Source organism: Rousettus aegyptiacus, unplaced genomic scaffold (assembly GCF_014176215.1).
Source record: "Rousettus aegyptiacus isolate mRouAeg1 unplaced genomic scaffold, mRouAeg1.p scaffold_m13_p_3, whole genome shotgun sequence".
Taxonomy (NCBI): domain Eukaryota; kingdom Metazoa; phylum Chordata; class Mammalia; order Chiroptera; family Pteropodidae; genus Rousettus; species Rousettus aegyptiacus.
The window spans coordinates 116,889,794-116,913,650 of NW_023416306.1; the positions used below are offsets into that span (position 1 = coordinate 116,889,794).

General features: G+C 51.4%; 2 protein-coding genes across 12 annotated transcripts in view; one reads left to right on the forward strand and one right to left on the reverse strand.

The window, feature by feature from the left end:
* The window catches only part of TP53BP1 (tumor protein p53 binding protein 1), a 79,727-nt gene extending 76,485 nt beyond the window's left edge, over positions 1 to 3,242 (reverse strand). For 5 of the 6 annotated variants that reach the window (XM_016144971.2, XM_016144968.2, XM_016144969.2 and 2 more), the window contains exon 1: positions 2,806 to 3,241. The gene's annotated coding sequence lies outside the window, so the exon portion shown is untranslated. Of the gene's footprint in view, positions 1 to 2,805 lie in introns of all 6 variants that reach the window. The other variant, XM_016144972.2, reaches the window with a different exon arrangement.
* A 164-nt stretch (positions 3,243 to 3,406) lies between these two features.
* On the forward strand, positions 3,407 to 23,511 carry MAP1A (microtubule associated protein 1A). Of its 6 annotated transcripts, none has more exons than XM_016144961.2 (7): positions 3,407 to 3,648; positions 4,615 to 4,716; positions 12,402 to 12,484; positions 12,763 to 12,903; positions 13,333 to 21,370; positions 21,522 to 21,742; positions 21,942 to 23,511. In XM_016144961.2, the coding sequence occupies exons 1-7, from the start codon at positions 3,411 to 3,413 to the stop codon at positions 22,095 to 22,097; spliced, it is 8,979 nt and encodes a 2,992-aa protein (XP_016000447.2). In that variant the 5' UTR covers positions 3,407 to 3,410; the 3' UTR covers positions 22,098 to 23,511. The 6 variants fall into 6 exon arrangements, with proteins under 6 accessions (XP_016000447.2, XP_036094792.1, XP_036094793.1 ...); XM_036238899.1 differs by having other exon boundaries at positions 21,525 to 21,742; XM_036238900.1 differs by lacking the exon at positions 21,522 to 21,742 and having other exon boundaries at positions 21,942 to 22,093.
* Positions 23,512 to 23,857: the final 346 nt, after the last annotated feature.

Below are 23,857 nucleotides of genomic sequence, written 5' to 3' on the forward strand. Positions count from 1 at the left end.
CACAAGTCCAGTTACCATCCATCACTATACAATTAACTATCTTCACTCATTTCACCTCCCCCCTCAACTCCCTTCTAATAACTACCAATCTATTTTCTGTATCTATGAGTTTTATTTTATTTGTTCATTTGTCTTTTTAGAGTCTACATATAAGTGAAATCATAAAATATCTATCTTTTCTGTCTGATTTACTTCACTTAGCACAATACACTCATGGTCTATTCATGTTGTTGCAAATGGCCAGATTTCCTTCTTTTTAATGGCCAACTAGTATTCCACATATATGTATTACAGATAAGTGTGTGTGTATGTATATATATAGATATATATATATATATAATACACACACACATCCTATCTTCGTTATCCATTCATATATCGATAGGCACTTAGGTTGTTTCCAAATGTTGGTTATTGTAAAGAATCCTGCAGTGAACATAGGGATACACACATCTTTTCAAATTAGTGTTTTCATTTTCTGTAGATAAACACCCTGAAATGGAATAACTGGGTTGTAAGGTAGTTCTATTTTTAATTTTTTGAGGAACCACAATACTGTTTTCCATAGTGGCTGCACCAATTTATATTCCTACAAACACTGTAACAGGGTTTTCTTTTCTCCACATCCGTTTGTTATTCCCCTCACCTACTTTGTTAAGCATATGCATAATTTACCTATTGAGTAATTTATCACTGTATATTACAAACTGATAAAGGTCCGGGGGCTGAGAATCTCCTAACTACCTCAAACTTAGCCAAGGCTACAATTACCTTTCATAATATTTGATTTCATACACTATCTTCTGCCTCGTGGCCATTCCAGTGTGCACCCAAGAAGAGACTATAATAGTGCCTTCTTTTTGTACCCCCCGCCGACCTCCTTTTTTAGTGGTGGATCCTTAGAGACCCCTTCCACAATTCAAGGGTCTTTCATCACAAAGAGTTTGAAAAGCATTGGTTGTAACCACTGTATCTACCAGTATTGCATGACAAGAGTACGGGAGAAACTACAGAACAGGAAATTTCCCAAAACAACACACCTGGTCAGTCCAAGGGGTCAAAAGTTAAATGAAACACCACATTGGGCTCTATAAGCACTATGCACTACTGCATGTGCCTTGCAGTCATGCATATCACAGGTCTGAAATAATCCCCTTGGAAGGGTCCTTGAATGACATCCTTTTCCTAGCAGGCTGCTGCCACAACACAATATTCCTAAACACAAAGTAGGTTTTTATAAGCTTTGCAATTCATATGCAAAGTATATAGGCTTTCTATGCTTTGCACACATGTCCATCAGTGTTTTCTGTTTTCTGTTGTAAAATTCTGGAGCATAGATACTAACACTCCATAGTTTTCTTTATAGAGCACTTTGTGCAGTGCTATGTGCCACTTTGACACTTGAAAATATTCTCTGGTAATACAATGATGATACTGGTATCATCACCCATTGGAGGAGATACTGTAAATCAGGAAAGAATGGAGTAATTAAGAGATTCCTATTGCCAATTTTTCTATGACATTGTCTGCCTTTGGCAAAAAGAAGCCTGCTGAGTATTCATCCAGCATATATATGCAAGTTTAGTATTATCATAGTCTGTATTTGCAGCTCTAATTAATAAAACCCAATTCTAGCAGGCCCAAATTTCTGTCCTTACCATCTCATAAGTGAGTGGTCCCATCCCCATTCCATTCATATCTATTGTCTAACCTCTTTGTCAGAGTTCATGAAGGCAGAGTCTGTAGTTAGTTAGCTCCTGCTGACCCTTATCCTGAGGCCCTGTGCTAGTTAAAGGCCTCATCTCTGTAGTTGCTATGGAAACTGTCCCCTTCTCCTCCTAACAACCTATTCTGGCTCTCTGCCTCCGCGTGGCACTCTTCTGATTGCAGAAGAGGAGGCCTGCAGTTTTCTCCATGCTTTTTGCCAGATTCAAATCTGCAAATGGTGGGGTGGAGGTGTAGCAGAACATTGTCTCATGTGCCATCTAGGGTGAGGCACCCCATCTGACATTCTGCCAGTACTCTCTTATTTTACCTTATTACAAAAAGGACTTTAAAGCCATGTCAAATTTTGATATAGTTGACATAAAATATTAGTTTCAGGTAGGACCATTGACTACAGAATGTTGTGGCTATTTTTGCTACAATACATTCTCCATGATAGGGACCAGGACTGCTGTGAGGCCTTAACATGTAGACACTGTCCAATCCTCCTCAGGGTTCCCCAAGAGGAAGTGAATCAGAATTTAGCTCACAGACAGCCTTGCCAAATCAGGTTACGTGCTACTGTCAATCCTATATCCTCCCCAAAATATAAGGCATACGGGACCAAAAAAAGGGCTTCTGGAGCCCTAGGGTGAAAGACAGGCTCTCTGATACATACATGTACAGAATGACTCAATGTCCTGGGTTAAAGAGCTGGAGTGCAGTGCAGGTGATGGGGACACGATGAGGAATGAGTGAGGGAAGACTAATGACACCATTTTTACAAGGATGTTCCAGTCAGCCATAAAATGCGCGTGCCTCCTTAGTCCTTTATCCCATTCCCTGGTTCTTTGGTTTTGGAAGGGTCAACCTCTTCTTTGGTTCAAACAGTGCCCCTTCGGTTTTGAGAATTCCCTGGGGTAAGTAATACCATAGTCTCCCAAGGTTACTCAACTGACTGTCACATTACCTGTAGTTGGGAAGGTTTTTTCTGGGTTTTACTCATATCCCCCTTGCTGCAGTCTGAGCTCATTGCACTCAAGTCTTGCACTCAGCAGAGATGGAGACTAGCCAACCACTATCTTCGGAATAACAACTCACCAGGGACTCAGGGCCGGAAGGTCATCCTGTCCCTCCAAAACTGCGCAGCCTTCCAGGGCACTCCCAGGGTCTGGGGTAATGAGGACAGTGAAACCGAGGATGGAGCCTAAGACCCTGGCAAGCAGTGGCAAAAAAAAAAAAAAAAAAAAAGCGCCAGAGAATGATAATACACACCCCGACACAGATGGAGACAACGATTCAAAACCGAGACAGAGAGAGACAAGATGGCTCCCTCAGTTCAGGCGAGGCTGCGGAATTGCCAGATAGTACTTATAGGGGAAACATCCTAACTAGAAGCTTCTTCCGTCGCTGAGGCAATCGACTCGCCCCTCCACCCAGTCCCTCAGAATCCTCACCCCTGCCCAAGACGGAGTGGGAGCTCCCTCTGGAGAACGAGTTGGGGGTGAAGGGGGCAGCCACCACCCCCGCGGCGGAGCGGGACCGCAGAGCAGGAGCGGCCCAGCCCCAGCCCGGCCCCTGCGGCGCCAGTGCTCCGCCTCCTGACCGGGAGCAGCCAATGAGCGGCTCCCGCCTCTGGCCTTTAAGAACCGCGCGCACTCTGCCTGCAGCGGACGCTGCCAGCCTAGCACTCCAACGGAGTTTCCATGGAGACCGAGGCTGGGCCGGGGCGGCCTCGCGGCGTTACCATGGAGACAACTCCCGGGCTAGGGCTCCGAAGCTCTGGCTCACCGATGTCTCAAAACCCCGCCGAGCCGCTGTGCCAGGCCGGAGCCGCGGTGGCGGCGGCATGCTGGGACCTGCGGAAACATTCTTTGCTCATCGTGATCGGCGATATCGGTACAGAAAGTCAGCTGAGGGCCGTGCGGGCCCACCTTGAACAAGGTGAGCCGCTGTCCTGGCTGTGCTTGGGACATCCTCCATCCCGAGCTTCTCCGCCATCTGCATTTACCTCCCAGAGCGTACGTCTGCATCCTTCATCCCTAGTGTGCACTGTGCACTCTGTTAATCTGAATCATCAGCCCCTGTCACCTTTATCTTCCATGTCATGCGTCCGTATCCTCCCGTGCTGTCAACATCTCGCTTCCCCATCCTTCCCGCACACCCCATGGCGTACCGCAATCTCCCTGAGGAGGGGGAGCTCTGTGCAGCGCCTGGGGCCTCCCTGGTCACACCCTCTCTCCCACAATGTCTTGGGCCAGATGTCCTAAAAGTCCTCACCTTCCCCTGGGGAGTCCATATCCCTACCTTAGTTTCTTCTTTAGGATCCCTGAACAGGCACAGGGTGCCTTCTGAACGCTGCAGACAAATCTCAAATCTCCCAGTGTCAGTGGCCACCTGAGAGTGACCTTTGTGGCCGCGAGCTCCTCAGTCCTCACCTCCCTCCCCAGTTGCCTGCCAGTGGCGCAGTGCTGCGGAGCCACCTGCGGGTGGAAGCAAGCCACGAAGGGGTGGAGGCAAGGAGGGGGCATAGAAGGAGAGTCTAGAATCCTACTTAGCTCTAAGGACCAGTAAGGCAACCCCCAGTATCTGGGATAGGCCCTTGGGTGTCACTTCTATCACAATTGGGCAACTCTGCAAGAAAATTCCTACATACGAACTCTCTAATGACCAAGTTTAGCCTAAATTCTGCCCTTCCTCCTCTGGCTCAGGCAAAGCCCAAGAAAGGCACAGGATGGGAGAGAGACAGAGGCACTAACGACCTTTCTTAAAGATATCAGTGAGGCTGATCAGGACAGCTGTCCTTATCTCCTCCCTCTCCTTACCCCTCTTGTGAGCTTAGAACTGCTCTGTGAAGTCCAACTCTTCTGAAGTTATTTAGAGCCCTCTTTGTTTCTTTTTGTCTCACAGGGATTCTCTCCTGGAATGTTGACTTATCATCATTTGACTTGAACCAGCAATTGCGACTCTTCATCACCCGGCACCTAGCTCACTTCTCCACAGAGGTCAAAGGTTAGGACCAGTGTCATTTGTCTCAGTCCTTTGGGTGAGGGTTGGTCACAGAAGAGCAGAGGTCTGGCCTCCCTAGCAGAACGGACTTATGGGAGATTTGGGTTGGGGAGAAGGGAAAGACTCTGGAGGAAAGTTGTAAAACTCCATAGCTATCCCCACATACCCAGTACACTTCGAAAACAGATGATATGGTGGTGGAAAGAACCTGGAGAATATAATTTCTACCTGAGAAGAGGGTATTTTATAGACAGCTATTGACATGCACTAAGGAAACAAGGTACTTCTCTTGAGTGATCAATCATCTCCCATGCAAAAATCTACTTTTTTGTGTGTTCCCATTTCTGTGTACTCCAGCCTTCTTGGATCTCTTTACAGAGACCCTTGAATCCCCAACCCACCTTCCCAGATCCCTGCTTAGAACTTTCCCTTAGACCACACAGTCTACTTGTCTTAGGTTTCAGGGTTTCTGGTTCCTCTTTTGGATCAGCCAACAGATCTCCAGAGCACATCAGAAATCTGGTATCAAAGGCTGATCGGCACCATCAAATCAGGGTGGAAGCAGGGACTCCCAGATTTGCTGCTACAAGAGCTAGTCACACTCCAAGATTTGACTCTGAGATCAAAGTTCATAGGATGTAGTTTCCCATTCTGCTAGGTGGGAGAAATGGGTCAGAGATTTGAGTAAGTACCATTTTAGGAGCTATCATTCCATGACAATATCTGTGGGGAAACTGTAGAAAATCCTACATCCTCTATAAAAGTACTGGGCATTCTGGCCATGATGTTGGTAAATGTTGATGCATCAATCCATACTCCAGTGCCTATATGGAATTTAAAATCCATCCAAGTGAACAGTTACTCTATCAAATAACTGAATTCATATCTCATATAGATAATTCTCAATTATTTAATATAGGAGATAGTTACCTCCCCTTCTCTTCCTGTTCCTCCTGCTAACTGCCACATCTTTGGTCATTTCCCTGATCACTGACTCCTTTAGAGATGTTTTTGGAGAGAGACGACAAGGTGAATATGCTAATGATTTGTTATCCTAGGAATATGTGCGTCATTTAAAATATGTGAGGCTGGCACCTTCTTGATGTGACTAGCTTCCTGTGAAGCTAGCCACTCACTGTTTTGAGACTGCCTTCTGTTTAGAATTACTCATGTCATGGCTTTCTCCATTAGCACTGATGATGGAAAATCGATAGTTTTACCACTTATTACTCCTAGGAGCTTTGGTGCAAGGTTGGATAAGCGGATGACAGCGGATAAAATTAATGACTGAGTTGAAGTTTGGGGAGTATCTGCTGATGTTAATATGGCCACAGAGACTTAAGATTAGGCTGCTTTCTGGAACGATGTATGAATGAACAGAACTTAAACCAAAATACTTAGCCATTCTTCAAATTAAGATGCAGGGATGCTTGGGAAGACATTCACAGGGAGATGCATAATTACTCCCAGGAACCTCTCAGAAACAAGCACTGATATATAAACACCTACTAGATCTTTTCAGTCAAAGGGTGTATGCCTTAGTGTCCTCAAGGGGCTTACAGCCATACACCCACGATCAGGACTTACTTTAGCCTACTGAATTTTTTTAGGTTTGGACATTTTTATGGTGGCCTCTCTGTGTCCCTGGAGAATAGTGAAGAATTTCCTGGAAAAACCCACATGGCTCAAGACAGCCACAGCCCCACCCCTGCAGGCTCCTCTTTCAGCTGTCCCCATAAACAACAGAGCAGCTGCAGGCACAGCCCCTCCCTTCAGCCTCCCTTTAATGAGGAAGGCAAAGGGAATCAGGCTGCTGGGATGGGCTTGAGGGGATAGGCTAGTACTTTATGACTTAATCCTTTCCGCCCACCCCCACAGGCTGGGCCACCATCCCTCTTGCTTCAACTCAAACCCTGACCCAAAATGCTGAGAAAGGGGACAAAAGTGTATCCTACAATGAATGACAGGGAGAATGCAATCATTCCTAGCTACCTCCCGCTCCACACCCTCACACTCACGAAAAGGAGGGACCCTCTGATGGAGAGTCAGTGGCCCAGCTCCTTCTAGAGGTCAAATCTGGTAATGGCTTTACCAGTCGAATTTTGCACCAGGTAGTCCTAGTCAGCCAGTCTTCTTCAGTGGTGACTTGGAGCCTTCGTTTCTAACCCCTGCAAAAAATACGGAACTTCCGAGCATTATTTAACAAAACCAGAAACCATCATGATAGTGGAAAACTGAATTTAAATAACACTCTGATACTTCTATTGGGCACCTCTAGGAAAGGGAGAGGGCTTCATAATTTATAATTCATGATTGATATTCTAGGACTCTGAAACACACAGGCTGAAGGACCAGTTTGGAGACCTATCTGACTCTCCATTATCACTGGTGTACTCAGGAGTTACTAGTTCTGTTACTTGCAAACATAAAAGCCATTCTGAATTAATAGAGCAACTTGTTGCCCCCTGCAACTGGGGTTTTCATTGCTCTCTAGAATGAGAAAACAAGGACAGAAATAGTACTTGAAGTCCTCTCTTGCAGGCACCTCCAGTTCTGTGTATACATGGGAGCTAAGAGTTGGTCTGGTCTGAGATTCTGATTTAGGATTTCCCTGATCACCTAAATGACATGTCATAAATCTTCCACAAAAGGGAGAGAGACTTCTAGTGCATTTGTGCATTGTAGGTTTAGGATTCTAGGAATGAAGCACTTTTTCATATTTTATGCCGTTCACCCCTCACAGTATCATTGGAGGATGATACTAATCTTATACTCATTTTATAGTTCTGGAAGCAAGCTTTCAGAGAGATTAAATGGCTCATTTAATAGCATGATTAGTAAAATGGTAGAGTCAGGTCTCAAATCCAGGACTTTGGATCTTATTTTGTGTCTGAGCTCACGTCTCTCTCTTCTTTGGCATCTCACCATTTAATTGCAGCAGAGCCTAGGAACACAGGGGGCAAAGGGCTGGTTGTGATGAGTGGCTGTTCAGAAGGTGAGGGCTGAAGGAAAAGTCCACTGCAAGATGGAACTGTGCCCAGGGTGTGGCCCTTGGGGGTAGCAGCTGAGAATAAGGTGGGCTCTGTACAGGGCTGGAAAATGTTTTGTTCTCAAGCCAAATGTCTACTCAAGTTTCCCTCTTAGCACAGTCCAGAGAGCCCTAGAAAGCACAGAGGAGATGGAAGGTTTGAGATGCGAGGAAATAAGTACGAAGTTGCAGAAGGGCAGTCTTTCCCTTTTGTGAAGCTCGGAACTCAGCCTGGTTTATGTTGTGTATCTCTGCAGATGGCTTTCTCTATTCAAAAGGGGCTGTTGTCAGGTTGCTGCTTTGCATCCCCGGATCTAAGCAAGGATTCCTCCTCCTCTGTCCTCCCCTCCCCTGCCCCTCCTTCCCCCAGTACTGGTGACTCAGCTCCTCCTCTCCTCTGGAGGCAGTTAAGGGGGATGGGGATGCTGAGAGCAGAGACTATTTTGGCTTCTCTGACCTTCAAAAGCTGTACTTGGCAGCCTGGGCAAGGGTGGTGCTGGTACTGGTGTATGAGTGGGTGGATGTTGATGTATGGAAGGCCTTAGGAGTTGGCTAGGACTGGGGAAGGTTGACGGAAAGGAAGAGGGCAAGTAAGAACTATGTGAAAGCGAGAGCATCACCCAGTTGGAACTGAGCGCTAGAGCTCTCTGGATCCTCCTCCCTTTGAGTTCTAGCGCGGGTCACTAAATCTGAGACAGAGGTAGAGATAAAGGGAAACAGGGCCAATATTAGAAGTATTAAGATAGTATAAGACCAAGACATCAAAGAGACATGGAAAGTGCAGAGACAAGGAAGAATAGGGATCCAACACTCTATATAGTCATTATAAGATTTTTTTAAAATCAAAGAATATTTTATGTTATATTTAATAATTGGCCTATAGTAAGAAAATCTGGCTTAGGCCTGGGGCCCCAGTGATCCTCTTTGGTCCCTGTTAACTCTTTCACTGAAAGGCAGAAAGCACTCTGTCTCTTCATACCCAGTGACCCAAGAATTCCAAGTATCAGGGCCTGTGTGGTTACTGTGCTGTGTTGCATTGACACAGAACTGCATGCTCCCAGGGTCCCTGTGCCCCACTCCAGACTGTCTAGGACCACGTGTCCACTTCAGAATTTCAAACTACCGTCCACCCTAAAATGAGACTTATTTCTGCCCTCCCCTCCTTTCTGTAGCTGTGGCTCAAAAGCCAGCAGAACTCAGCTCAACTCCTGTCCCCAGCCTTCTTCTCAAGTAGTCCCTTTGCTCCTATCCCATGCGTTCAGGCCCCTAGCCCCTTTGTCTCCTGCTCCTCCAGGGATTGTAGTGCACTCCCTGGGTCTGAGGAGCGAGGCAGCAGATGGTTACTGAGAGAAGGAGGAGGGCCCAGGCAGCCCATACCTCCTGTATCCTTCGAAATGTCCCATAGCACAGGGCTTTGGTCTTTTGGCTGATGCTGCTAACAGTATTTCTTGACCAAGCAGGGTTGGGAAAGGGTCCTGTAGGCCACTGGAGACCACCCTGGCTCTTTGAGCTGTTAGACAACTCCTCAGCCCCAGCAGAAGCACCGGAGCACTGACATTGAGAAGGCAAAGAAACAGTTAAGTCTCCAGTGCCTCGTCATGGACCAGCCCCTCTTCCCCGCCCTGGCACCGCCCTCCCCATCAAGCGCCCCCCCCCCCCACTCCCACCCAAAGTGCCGCAGACTCTTCCCTGAAGCTGCCGGCTGAGGCCGGAGCCGCAGCCTCCATGAGGGGCTCCCTCCCACACCCAGGGTAAGAACCGAACGGAACCGAAGGGCTTGGCACGGGGGTTGGAGGATGCTGTGATAGGGAGGTGAGATGGGAGTAACGGGAGGGGAGTCAATACCTAAACTGGTATGTCTGGAACTGGCCCAGCGGGGTGGGGGAACGGAGGAAGAAGAAAATTACTGGCTATGGGGCCAGCCTGGATCCAGAACCAGGCAGAGGCTAATGTGGCCAAGACAGTGACAGCCTACCTCTCAGGCTGGGTTGAGGCTGGAGGCATAAACCTAGGGGCAACAGCAGAGGGTGGTGTTCCTGGCTCTGCCTGGCAGCCTGGGCCTCTGGAGGAGTTTGGGGGCTGTGTCTTTGGGCAGGGGTAGAAGAATCTGAGGGTAAGCGGATGTTATGGGAATGTACCTATTGGTGTCAGCTGCTAGATTGCTCAGCTGCTCCTATGCTGGGGGTGAGCAGGACAGCGAGTTTTTGCCAAGTAAGGGGAGGTGGGGGACACTGTGGAAAAGAAGGGAGGAAAGGGTCATTACGATGTGGCACGCGCCTTCACAGACCAACCAATGTGCAGTGGGTTTCCCGCACCCTTTTCCCAGCTTGAGATTGGGACTCTGAGCCCCCACCCTTTTCTGGCTCCCTTGGGAGATTGAGAGGCCCCTCTGGAGATTAAGAGCACACCCTCCACACCCTCCAGAGCAGCTGCCCTGCATTTTCAGTACTGTCAACCCCACGGGTTCCCAGTCTCAGCCCCACCCCCACCTCATCTCTGCTTCTCTTCCCAAGATGGGGGCTCTTGAACCGAGGAGCCAGTTTCCTCTCCCTCTCTGTGTTCCCTCACCCCCCCCCACCCCCCCCACCCCCCATGCAGAGGCAGCCAAGAAAATGACTTGTCATGCTGTGGTGGGGGCGGAGCTGGAGCCGGAGCTCAGCGCGCACACTCACACACTGCGGCAAACTGCAGCTGCCCGAGCGGCCCCCCCCTCCCCTCGCCTCACTGCAGAGACACCTGCCCTCTTGCCGGCTCAGCCTCTGCACCCATCGCCCCATCACTGGCCAAGGGATGTGCCCCTGCCTCACAAGAAGGCCTCTCCAAAAAAAAAAAAAGGAAAAACAAAACAAGTCTATTCCCTTTGGGGAGATTGCTGGGGTGAGCAGAAGAGGGAAACAGAAGGATGCTGGATATAAACCATGTAGTTGCTAGTCAGAACTGGAAAGCACTTGGGTGAGGGAGAGGGTTCTGCACCAAGACAGGAACTGGAATCAGAGAAGTCGGGTGGTTATACCCAGGGGGCTGCAAGGAATGATAGACTGGAAGGGGGAGATGGGGATAGATAGGAAGCAAATCAGTCTGTTCCACAGATATTTCTCTTTCTGACACTCCTAGCTAAAATGTGAGACTTTCTGGAATGTGTTGGGGCAGGGGTGGGGGTGGAAATAGCCCTTCTAAATCTAAGCTACTTAGAGCTAGCCAGCTGTTCCCTGAACCTCCATAGCCCTCACCTGCCAAAGCCTTGCCCCTACCGTCCTCTGAACTGACCTCACCGCTTCCCTCCATTCACAAGTGCATAGAAGACAACCTTGAACTCCTCTTGGGCCCCACCCACTCTGTATGGAGTTTGGTCTTCTGACATCATCCATAGTTCACTTCCCCTGCAGCTGCAACTGCAGCCCCTTGCTGCCAGATCTGCCTGATCCTGGCACCAAGGCTCTCCCACTTAACAAAGGCCCTGGCCCTGCGCTCCTCTTGTTAGAGCCCTAGAAGAGGGTCTAGTGGAGGGATTCTGAGCCCTTCCACCAAGATCCTTTAGACAACCCACTCCCCAGGCCATCTGTTCACCTCTCTGTTTAGAAGGTAACTCCACTATGCTGCAATTAGCAAGGGCAGGTGCAGGGGATGGCAGCATCCCTCTTCAGTATCTTCTGTCTAACCTGCCACTTTCTTTGCTGCGTTACTTGGTATTTCATGTGAGCCTGGAGAAGGAAAGTAAATAGGAGAATTTAAGGGTGTCTCATCTTTCTCCATGGCTCGGGGAACACTCAGTCTCTCCTTCTTTATTTGTTTCTTGCTTGTGGACCCCTTGTTCCCCTCGCCATGGCAGAAGGCCCATAGGTGAGGGGCAAAGATGAGAGGAGAAACTGTTCACAAAATATGGGTTGTAGGCTAGTGACCCAGGCCTCTCTGGAGTCCAGCGATATGATAGTGAGAGAGGAAGCTGTGAAACCTTTAGTGGTGGGAACAACATGAGTGGGTGTATGTTTATGAGTGCAGGCTTGGCCTCTCGGGAACCAGAGAGCAGAACAAGAAATTAATAGTCCTATATCTACTCTTTGACTTGTAAAACCCCAACGGTTTAGATAGTGCAGACTTCTCTGAGTCCTTTGGAGTGGGAATTCTGGCCTTGGATGGGGGTTGGAAAGGAAGAAGGGGAGTCTGTAGACACTGCGCAGAAGGGCCCATCTCCTTGTTTCCGGGCACTCACTAGCATGAAAGCGTGCTAGCGCAAGGCAGAGGCAGGCTAGGGAGGAGTGAGCTCGGTGAGGACCATCCTAGGAGCCCTCCCTTCAGCTGAGTCCCACATCCACAGGCTGCACCAGGAACTCAGAGCTCAGAGAGGGACAAAAGCTTCTTGTCAACAGGGCAGTCTGAGGCGGGAGTTCCAGGCAGAGGGTGTGGTAGATGAAGGGAGGGAGAAGACAGACTGTGTGGAAGAGAGGAAGGGGGCTCCTGAAAGGGGAGGGCTAGAGCAGCTAGTCCCTAGACCTCACTCAGCAGTATCCAAAGTGGCAGGATCTAAGGATAGCTAGGCTTCTCTTTCTCTCAAGCCCCCTATTCTGATAGTGCATTCTTTCCTCCCCTGCCCCACACAATGCCTCTCTATTTTAGTCTATACCCACTCTCTTTAGAACAAATTCCTGCATCTTTCCCTCAGGCCAGAGGACCCTCTGCCACCAGAGTGAGATCCTAGAGACCATCATCCTGGTAAACCCCAGCGTCAACAGCATCAGCTCTGAGGTAAGGCCTGGGCCTGGGCCTTGCCACGAGGGCCTTCTGAAACTGCTGTAGCTCACCCTTGCCAGTGCTACTGCTCTAAGGCCAAGAATTCTTGGATTTGGCTTTGAACCATCCTCTTTCTGCCATCTAAGCTGCCTTACAATTCCCAGCCCCACTCCGGAGGTGTTGTGGTGCTACCGGTGGGGAGTGTGGCCTTGCAGTATTGCGGGGAAAACGAACAGTCACTGCTCTTCCCTAGGTTTCCTACATCTGTGACTACTCCCTTCCTTCTATTCTAGGTTCATCATCTCCTTAGTAGCCCATCAGCTCACAAACTACTAATCTTGAGTGGGCAAAGTTTAGAGCCAGGGGGAGACCTCATCCTACAGAGCGGCACTTACTCCTATCAAAACTTTGTCCAGGTCCTTCACAACCCAGAGGTAAGTTCCATGTTTGTGAGTGCAGGCTTGGCCTCTCAGGAACCAGAGAACAGAACAAGAAATTAACAGTCCTATATCTACTGATGTTGGAAGACCAAACTCCTATATCTACTCTTTGACTTGTAAAACCCCAATGGTTTAGACAGTGCAGACTTCTCTGAGTCTTTTGGGGTGGGAATTCTGGCCTTGGATGGGGGTTGGAAAGGAAGAAGGGGAGTCTGTAGACACTGCAGGAACAGAATTTGGGATAGGAGTAGAGCTGTGGGGAGGAATCCAAGGAAGGGAAACTCTCATATTGTTTGACCACTGGGGGACCTGGCAGAAAGGTGGGAGATCACCTTAGAGACAAGTAAGATTAGTAGACTGAATATGAGTTGGGGTAAGTCAAACTTAATGACCTGATCAGCCTTCTATCTCCCATTCCTCTAGATCGCCCAATTGCTCAGCAACAGAGACCCCGGGATCCAGGCCTTCCTCACCGTGTCCTGCTTAGGGGAGGGTGATTGGAGCCATCTGGGACTATCTAGTTCCCAAGAGACCCTGCACCTCCGGCTAAACCCTGAGCCCATCTTGCCCACAATGGATGGTGTGGCTGAGTTCTCCGAGTATGTCTCTGAGACTGTGGATGTGCCATCCCCCTTTGACCTGCTAGAGCCCCCTACTTCAGGGGGCTTCCTCAAGCTCTCCAAGCCTTGCTGCTACATCTTCCCTGGTGGCCGCGGGGACTCTGCCCTCTTTGCCGTCAATGGTTTCAACATCCTAGTGGATGGTGGCTCTGATCGCAAGTCTTGCTTCTGGAAGCTGGTGCGGCATCTGGACCGCATTGACTCAGTGCTGCTCACACACATTGGGGCAGACAACCTGCCAGGCATCAATGGACTCCTACAGCGCAAAGTGGCAGAACTGGAGGAGGAGCAGTCCCAGGGCTCCAGCAGCTACAGTGACTGGGTGAAGAACCTCATCTCTCCGGAGCTTGGAGTTGTCTTCTTTAACGTGCCAGATAAGCTGCGGCTGCCTGATGCCTCCCGGAAGGCCAAACGCAGCATTGAGGAGGCCTGCCTCACTCTGCAGCACCTAAACCGCCTGGGCATCCAGGCTGAGCCTCTGTACCGTGTGGTCAGCAACACCATTGAGCCTCTGACCCTCTTCCACAAGATGGGTGTCGGCCGGCTGGACATGTATGTCCTCAACCCTGTCAAGGACAGCAAGGAGATGCAGTTCCTCATGCAGAAGTGGGCAGGCAATAGTAAAGCTAAGACAGGCATTGTGCTGGCTAATGGAAAAGAGGCTGAGATCTCGGTGCCCTACCTGACCTCTATCACTGCTCTCGTGGTCTGGCTGCCAGCCAGCCCCACTGAGAAGATTGTACGTGTGCTTTTTCCAGGGAATGCTCCCCAGAACAAGATCTTGGAGGGCCTGGAAAAGCTTCGGCACCTGGACTTCCTGCGCTACCCAGTGGCCACACAGAAGGATCTGACTGCTGGGGCTGTGCCTGCCAACCTCAAACCCAGCAAAATCAAACAGCGGGCTGACAGCAAGGAGAGCCTCAAGGCCACCGCTAAGACAGCTGTGAGCAAGCTAGCCAAACGGGAGGAAGTGGCTGAGGAAGGAGCCAAGGAGGCCCGCTCAGAACTGGCCAAAGAGTTAGCCAAGACAGAGAAGAAGGTAAAAGAATCATCTGAGAAGCTCCCAGAGAAGCCTGCCAAGCCTGAGAGGGTGAGGACAGAGTCAAGCGAGGCATTGAAGGCAGAGAAACGAAAGTTGATCAAAGATAAGGTGGGGAAGAAACACCTAAAAGAAAAGATATCAAAGCTGGAGGAGAAGAAAGACAAAGAGAAAAAAGAGATCAAGAAGGAGAGAAAGGAGCTCAAGAAAGATGAAGGAAGAAAGGAAGAGAAGAAGGATGTTAAGAAGGAGGAGAAGAGGAAAGATACCAAACCTGAGGTCAAGAAGATTTTCAAGCCAGATCTGAAGCCCTTTACCCCTGAGGTACGTAAGACCCTCTACAAGGCCAAGGCTCCTGGCAGAGTAAAGATGGACAAGAGCCGAGCTGCCCGTGGGGAGAAGGATCTGCCCTCTGAGCCCCGGACACCCCCAGCCCAGAAGGGGGCTGTACCACTTCCAACAGTCAGTGCGCACAGGGAGCTGGCCCTGTCTTCACCAGAGGACCTCACACAGGACTTTGAGGAGATGAAGCGTGAGGAGAGGAGGTTGCTGGCTGAACAAAGGGACATAGGACTAGGAGAGAAACCACTTCCTCCAGGCACCACAGAGGAGGGAGTCCCAAGCACAGCTACCCAGGGAACACTACCTTTTGTCCCAGGGCAGGAACAAGAAAAGCCTGTGATGAAAGAGAAAGAGGTTGTCCCAGACATCCCTGAGGAGCAAGGCAACAATAGAGGCCCAGATTCTGGGGCTGAAACAGAGGAAGAGAAAGATGCCTGGGAGGAAAAGAAGCAGAAGGAAGCAGAGAGGCTCCCTGATAGAACAGAAGCCAGAGAGGAAAGTGAACCTGAGGTAAAGGAGGATGTGATAGAGAAGGCTGAGTTAGAAGAAATGGAGGAAGAGTTGCACCCTTCAGATGAGGAGGAAGAGGAAGAGACAAAGGCTGAGGGTTTTTACCAAAAACATATGCAAGAAGCCTTGAAGGTAACTCCAAGGGGCAGGGAGGCTCTCGGGGGCCGGGAACTGGGACTCCTGGGCAAGGCCCCTGAGAAGGAGACCTCATCTTTCCTAAGCAGCCTGGCCACACCTGCAGGAGCCACTGAGCACGTCTCCTATATCCAGGATGAGACAATCCCTGGCTACTCAGAGACCGAGCAGACCATCTCAGATGAGGAGATCCATGATGAGCCGGAGGAACGCCCAGCTCCACCTAGATTTCCTACAAGTACCTATGACCTCCCTGGGCCCGAAGGTCCCGGCCCCTTTGAGGCTAGCCAGCCTGCAGACGATGTTGTTCCTGCCACCTCCAGCAAAGGCTATGGAGCACCAGAGACTGAACTCACCTACCCTCCCAACATGGTGGCCGCCCCTTTGGCTGAAGAGGAGCATGTGTCCTCGGCTACCTCAATCACTGAGTGCGACAAGCTTTCTTCCTTCGCCACATCTGTGGCTGAGGACCAGTCTGTGGCTTCACTCACAGCTCCCCAGACAGAGGAGACAGGCAAGAGCTCCCTGCTGCTCGACACAGTCACAAGCATCCCATCATCCCGCACTGAAGCCACTCAGGGCTTGGACTACGTGCCATCGGCTGGCACCATCTCACCCACCTCCTCACTGGAAGAAGACAAGGGCTTCAAATCACCACCCTGTGAGGACTTCTCTGTGACTGGGGAGTCAGAGAAGAGAGGAGAGAGTGTCGGGAGGGGCTTACCTGGAGAGAGAACTGTGGAACAGGAAGAGGAGACCACAAGTGTACAGCTGTCAGAGAAACTTCATGGTCAATATGGAACCCCGATGTTCAGTGCCCCTGGTCACACCCTATATCCAGGGGAATCAACGCTCGGAGAATTGGAGGAGCGCTGCCTCAGCCCAGATGACAGCACCGTGAAGATGGCCTCTCCTCCACCATCTGGTCCACCCAGCGCCACCCACACACCCTTTCATCAGTCCCCAGTGGAAGAAAAGTCTGAGCCCCAAGACTTTCAGGAAGCAGACTCCTGCGAAGACACTAGGCGTACCCCAGGTGTGGTCAAGGAAGATGCTGCAGAGGAGACAGTCAAGCCAGGGCCTAAAGAGGACACACTAGAGGACGGGGGAAAGCTGCCTCCTTCCAGGAGCCCCCAGGACCAGGAAGCATCTGTCAGCATTGTTGGGGGACACACAGGGTACACCATCCAATTGTTGCCAGAACAGGACAAAGCAATAGTCTTTGAGACTATGGAGGCACGAGAGCCCACAGGCCCAATTCTGGGAACAGAAGTCCTTCCCAGAGATTTGAGGGCATCCCTCCAAGAACCTGGCGAAACTCAGAAAGATGATGTGCTCCAATTTCTTGACCAAAGCCTCTCCCCTGATGATGCAGAGTCCCTCTCGGTCCTCAGTGTGGTCTCACCAGACATTGCCAACCAGGAAACCATCCTCAGGTCTCCCTGTGGCCTGACAGAGCAGCACCTACACAAAGACCTTTGGCCACAGGTATCTCCAGAAGATACCCGGTCACTTTCTCTCTCAGAAGAGAGTCCCAGCAAAGAGACTTCTCTGGATATCTCTTCTAAACAGCTGTCTCCAGAAAGCCTTGGTACCCTCCAGTTTGGGGAACTAAGCCTCAGAAAGGAAGAAAAGGGGCCTCTGATGCAGGCTGAGGACACCTCTCAGCACCCAGCTCTTGAGTCTATTCCAGAACCCCGTGCAGCCACAGTGTCTCCTCCCACGGATGGGAACACTGGATACTCTGCACAGGCAGACATCACAGATGAGAGCCCCGATGGAAAATTATCTACCAGCCCCTTCTCTCACTCTCCACTGTTGGGAGATGGGAAACACTCACCTGGAGTGATCACAAGCCCTGGTGAACACATTCTGACACCTGATAGCTCCTTCACCAAGAGTCCTGAGTCTTTGCCAAGCCCTGTCATGGAGGACATTGCCATCAAGTGGGAAGGTAAAGTTCCAGAATTGAAAGACAGAACCCCAGAGCAGAAGGACAAGGGACCTGAGCCAAAGGATGAAGTCCTACAGCAGAAGGACAAAACTCTGGAGCAGAAGGATATTGTCCTAGAACAGAAGGATACAACCATCGATCAGAAAGGTGAGGCTCTGGGAGAAAAGCAGAAGGCTGTGACACAGCAGGATAAGCCTTTAGAACTAAAAAGCAGAGTTTTGGAACAAAAGAACCCAGCTCTGGAAAAGGACAAGGCTCTGGAACCAAAAGACAAGGCCCTGGAACAGGAGGACAAAGTCGCAGAAGAGAAAGATGAAACCTTAGAACAAAAAGCCAGAGACTTTGAACATAAAGACATGGCTCCAGAGGACAAAGTCTCTGAACTGAAGGGCAAGGCCTTAGAACAGACTGATGAAGCCCCCAAACAGAAGGACAGGGTTTTAGAAAAGAAGGATCAGGCCTTAGAACAAAAATACTGGGCCTTAGGACAGAAGAATGAAGCTCTGGAACAAAACAATAAGGCTCTTGAACAAAGAGAAAAGGATCTGGAAGAGAAGGACAAAATTCAGGAGCAGGAGGGCCCAGTGCAGGAGAAAACCATGAAGCCAAAGGAGATCCTAGAGGAAAAATCTTCAGAAAAAGTTGAGGGTGTGGAACAGAAGGAAGAAGCTCTGCTGGAAAAGACCAATGCTCTGGAACTGGAAGAGAGCCCGAAGCAGAAGGACAAGGCCCAGAAGCAGGAAGAGAAATACTGGAAGGAGCAGGAGTGGCGAGAAACATCTCCGACCAGAGGGGAGCCAGTTGGAGAACGGAAAGAGCCTGCCCGGACATGGGAGGACACGTCTCCTGAGCAAGAGGACAGGTACTGGAGGGGCAGAGAGGATATGGCCCTGGAACAGGACACGTACTGGAGGGAGCTGAGCTGTGAGCGGAAGGTCTGGTTCCCTCATGAGCTCGATGGCCAGGGGGCCCGGCCACGGTACACAGAAGAGCGGGAGAACACTTTCCTCGATGAGGGGCCAGATGATGAGGAAGAAGTACCCCCCTTGGAGCACTCGCCCCAGAGCCCCTGGGCCTCAGACTTCAAGGGTTTCCAGGAGACCTCATCACAAAAGGGGCTGGAGGTGGAGCGCTGGCTTGCTGAGTCACCAGTTGGGCTGCCACCAGAGGAAGAAGACAAGCTGACCCGCTCCCCTTTTGAGATTATCTCTCCTCCAGCCTCCCCACCTGAGATGGCTGGACAGAGGGCTCCGCCACTTCCAGGACAAGAGAGCCCTATCGTAGAGCTTAAGGCCATGCCACCCATGAGGAACGAACCTGCCACCCCCTCATGGCTGGCTGACATCCCACCATGGGTGCCCAAGGACAGACCCCTGCCTCCTGCACCCCTCTCCCCAGCTCCAGCTCCCCCAGCTCCTGCCCCTGAGCCATACACTCCTGCCCCCTTCTGGGGCACAGCTGAATATGACAGTGTGGTGGCTGCAGTGCAGGAGGGGGCAGCTGAGTTAGAAGGTGGGCCATACTCCCCCCTTGGGAAGGACTACCGCAAGGCTGAAGGTAAAAAGGAAGAAGGAGGTCAGGCTGGGGCTCCTGACAGCAGCCTCCACAGCTCCAAGTTTCCAGACGCCAGTGACAGCCATGCCACCAAGGAGCCTGAGCAGACCGAGTCAGAGCAGAGAGAGCCCACACCCTATCCAGATGAGAGAAGCTTTCAGTATGCAGACATCTATGAGCAGATGATGCTTACTGGTCTTGGCCCTGCGTGTCCCACTAGGGAACCTCTTCTTGGAGCAGCAGGGGATTGGCCCCCACACATCTCAACCAAGGAGGAGGCAGCCGGCCGAAACACATCTGCAGAGAAGGAACTTTCATCTCCTGTCTCACCCAAGAGTCTCCAGTTTGACACCCCATCTTTCAGCTATGCAGCCCTGGCAGGACCCACCGTACCCCCTAGGCAGGAGCCTGAGCCAGGGCCAAGTGTGGAGCCCAGTCTCATTCCTCCTGCAATACCTCCCCGTGCTCCCATCCCGCTGAGCAAAGGCCCAAGCCCCCCTCTTAATGGTAATATCCTGAGCTGTAGTCCAGAGAGGAGAAGCCCATCCCCCAAGGAATCAGGTCGGGGTCACTGGGATGACAGCACTAGCGACTCGGAGCTAGAGAAGGGGGCTCGGGAGCAACCAGAGAAAGAGGTCCAGTCCCCAAGTCCTCCTCACCCCATCCCTGCAGGGGCCCCCAAACAGTGGCCTGAAAGCGAGGCACATACCAGCCTTTCCTTGGACTCACACCTGGGTTCTGCCCGACCCACCCTGGACTTCCCAGCTTCAGCCTTTGGTTTCTCCTCACTGCAGCCAGCTCCCCCACAGCTGCCCTCTCCAGCTGAACCTCGCTCAGCACCCTGTGGCTCCCTTGCCTTCTCTGGGGACCGAGCTCTGGCTTTGGCTCCAGGGCCTCCCACCAGAGCCCGGCATGATGAGTACTTAGAAGTGACCAAGGCCCCCAGCCTGGACTCTTCACTGCCCCAGCTCCCATCACCCAGCTCTCCTGGGGCCCCTCTCCTCTCCAATCTGCCACGACCTTCCTCACCAGCCCTGTCTGAAGGCTCCTCCTCTGAGGCCACCACACCTGTGATTTCAAGCGTGGCTGAGCGTTTCCCTCCTGCCCTGGAGGCTGCAGAACAGGGGTCTGTAGAGCTAGTCCTAGGAACGGAAGCAGCTACCCACAGCCTCTGGGACCTCAATCCTCTGAGCCCAGCACCTCCAGCTTCACTGGACTTGGCCCCAGCTCCGGCTCCAAGCCTGCCTGGAGACGTGGATGATGGCACCCTACCCTGCCACCTGGAGTGCTCAGCGGCAGCCACCAAGAAGCCAAGCCCCTTCCAGGGTCCCTCTGGGGATTATGCCACTAATGGTCCAACTGAAACCAGCCCTAACCCCCCGGGCCTTGCCCCAGCCAAGGCTGAGAAAGAAGAAGCTAAGGCCTGCCCTGCCTGGGAACGTGGGGCCTGGCCTGAGGGAGCTGAGAGGAGCTGTCGGCCTGACACCCTGCTCTCCCCTGAGCAGCCACTGTGCCCTGGAGGGGCCTCTGGGGGCCAACCTAGTAGTGTCTCCCCTGAGATGGAGGCTGGGCCCCAGGGATGTGCCTCTGAGCCCCGGCCCCACTGTGGGGAGCTCTCGCCATCCTTCCTGAACCCACCTCTGCCCCAATCCACGAATGACAGTGACCTCTCAATTGAGGAAGCTCGGCTAGTAGGGAGAGGGGGGCGGCGCCGGATGGGGGGCCCTGGGGCCACAGGGGGCCCATGCCCTGTGGCAGATGAGACACCCCCAACATCAGCCAGTGACTCAGGCTCCACACAGTCAGATTCTGATGTTCCGCCAGAAACTGAGGAGTGTCCATCCATTACAGCTGAGGCAGCCCTCGATTCAGATGAAGATGGGGACTTCCTGCCTGTGGACAAAGCTGGGGGGGTCAGTGGAACTCACCATCCCAGGCCTGGCCATGACCCTCCCCCTATCCCCCAGCCAGACCCCCGGCCATCCCCTCCCCGCCCTGATGTGTGCATGGCTGACCCTGAGGGGCTAAGCTCAGAGTCTGGAAGGGTAGAGAGGCTACGGGAAAAGGAGAAGGCACAGGGGAGAGTAGGGCGCAGGGCCCCAGGCAAGGCCAAGCCAGCATCTCCTGCCCGGCGTCCGGATCTTCGGGGAAAACGCTCACCCACCCCTGGTAAAGGTCCTGCAGACCGAGCATCCCGGGTCCCACCCCGGCCACGCAGCACTCCAAGCCAGGTCATCCCAGCAGAGGAAAAGGACGGACACAGCCCCATGTCCAAAGGCCTGGTCAATGGACTCAAGGCAGGACTGAGTGAGTATGACTTGAAAAGTAGGAGAGACTGTGGATTGGGGCTGGGTGTGGCTGGTCAAATGCTCCAGGAGCGGAAGGGAGGGAAAGAGGGAGAAGGTTGCCAAAAGCAGTCTACTTTCCCTCTACAATGAGTGCCGGCTTGTCTCTACAGCAGCCTTGGGTTCCAAGGGCGGCTCTGCTCCCCCTGTATATGTGGATCTCGCCTATATCCCGAATCATTGCAGTGGCAAGACTGCTGACCTTGACTTCTTCCGAAGAGTGCGTGCATCCTACTATGTGGTCAGTGGGAATGACCCTGCCAATGGCGAGCCGAGCCGGGCCGTGCTGGATGCCCTGCTGGAGGGCAAGGCCCAATGGGGGGAGAATCTTCAGGTGAGTGGCAATGGACGCCAAGGAGGTAGTCTGGTCAAAGCTTATTCAGAGGCAATAGTGGAACACGGTCTTTATTTATAAAAGGACCGAGCCCTTTCTATGGGCAGTGGGACTACTTCCTGGACCATCAGGTGCCCTATCCTCCTCGCTTACCTTCCTTTCACATTCTCACATCAGGCATGTCTTATCTCCCGCCTAGGTGACTCTGATCCCTACTCATGACACAGAAGTGACTCGTGAGTGGTATCAGCAGACTCATGAGCAGCAGCAACAACTGAACGTCCTGGTCCTGGCTAGCAGCAGCACCGTGGTCATGCAGGATGAGTCCTTCCCAGCCTGCAAGATTGAGTTCTGAAAGAACCACTTTTCCTTCCCCGAGGATCTGCTCCCCCACCTCCCTTAGAGAATGGCTACTGCTGAGTCCTTTGGTGTTGGGGAACATGGGAGCTGGGAGAGGAGGGGGCAGGGGAGACAGGATGTCTTGTGGAAACTTGGGTGGGACTAAATGGGAGGGGTTGTCCCTTTCCCTCATCCATACCTGAGATGAGTCTCAAAACCAAAGGTAATAGGGATAGGATAGGGGGAGGGTACCAAATTAGGATAGGAGGTCATCTGATGCCTGAGAACCCTGGAGTGACACATCTCCTAAAACTGCCAAATGCTGGTATTGGGTATGGAGTGAGGATGGGTCTCAGCAATCTCCTCCCTCATGGAAGGAGATCACATCCCCAACCCCAGGGGCTTCTTTATCTCAATCTATTTATTTAGCATCCCTAGGAAGGATTTCCGATAGTAACTTATGTGACCTGGGGGCAGGATGCTGTCAGTGAGGTGCCCAGAGCTGCACCCCTTTCTCCGTCTTCCATCCCTTTACTCATCAGGTTCTGGGTTCCAGCAGTGGTCTGGGGGTACACTGCAGCTACACTGTCCCACTGCTTCCCTCTGTATCTGAATGTCTCAATCCAAAACTTGAAGCTCTTGACCAACAGACTGATGAGAGAAGGAGCTTATCCTCCCAGCCCCTGCTTCATACCATTCACATCCCAGAGCTGTGTCCAGACCAGGCCTACTGGGCAGCACAAAGGGGCAAGAAGAGCCCTGCCCCAATCCCAGAATTTTCCAAGCTCCCTGACCTTTTGAAGTTTTCACCCACCTATTCCAATTATCCTGATCCCTTCTCATCTCCTGCTTGGCTTCTCTTCTGCATGTGGTCATCTACTGTGGCCTGGTGTGTAATGGGTTAAAAATAAGCCACTGCCTGACATCCCAACATTTGACACCCCAGCAATGTGTGACTCCCTCAACATTCCACTATGCCATCCTGCAGCTGAAATGAGAATGCTAGCTGCCTTTCCAGCCCCAAACTCGTTAATAGAGGTTTGGGGAGGTGGAAGCCATGCTACAGGACTTGGGAAAATTGAGAGGGAGGAAGGAAAGAGGGAGAGGAAACTGAGCTTAAACTTAACTCCTACTAAGTAAGATGAAAACAGGCTGAAAATTCCAACATAGGAAAGGACCTCACCCCTAGCAAGCCAATGAGTAGCCCTGCCAGACTACTGCTGGACTGAGAAATCCAGATGCTCATCAGGGCTCTGCTTCTCTGCCGAATGACTGTGTGGAAACGAAAATGAGCCTGCCTGTGTTCTTACTAGCTCCCACCCTCCCCATGCTGCTGTGCTCTGCTCCTCCCCACATTTCCCTATTATAGTTCCCAGCTGCTGTAACAGAGCCGCCTCCAACTCTAACAATAAATCAAGTTCATTACAGAACTGTAGTGCTTAGGCTTTTTCTGACTCTACACGTTGCTTAGTTGCTGGGCCCTGGCTTCCTCTCTGATTCTCCCAGCACAGTCAATTTATCTTGATGTCTCTAATAACTGGAAGCAATTCCAGGCCTCAAGGAAGCCAGAGAACACAGGTTGGGTGAATGGAGAAAAGGATATGGGGAGCCAGCATTATTTATGAAAATGGATGAGAATGGCTGAGTATGGGGAATGGGAGCCAAGGGTGGGGACATACATTTGATTTGGGGGAGGAAAGTGGGAAGAGAGTCTTCTGGGAAGGGGATCTGTATAGCACAGGTGTCGAGAGTTGAGGATAGAATAACCAGAATCAA

Excerpts from the sequence above, each read along its gene's own strand:
- MAP1A (XM_016144961.2), top strand. The coding sequence starts at position 3,411 with ATGGAGACCGAGGCTGGGCCGGGGCGGCCTCGCGGCGTTACCATGGAG. Across the intron at positions 12,485-12,762 it reads TCAACAGCATCAGCTCTGAG|GTTCATCATCTCCTTAGTAG; the intron begins GTAAGGCCTGGG and ends CTTCTATTCTAG. Across the intron at positions 12,904-13,332 it reads AGGTCCTTCACAACCCAGAG|ATCGCCCAATTGCTCAGCAA; the intron begins GTAAGTTCCATG and ends CCATTCCTCTAG.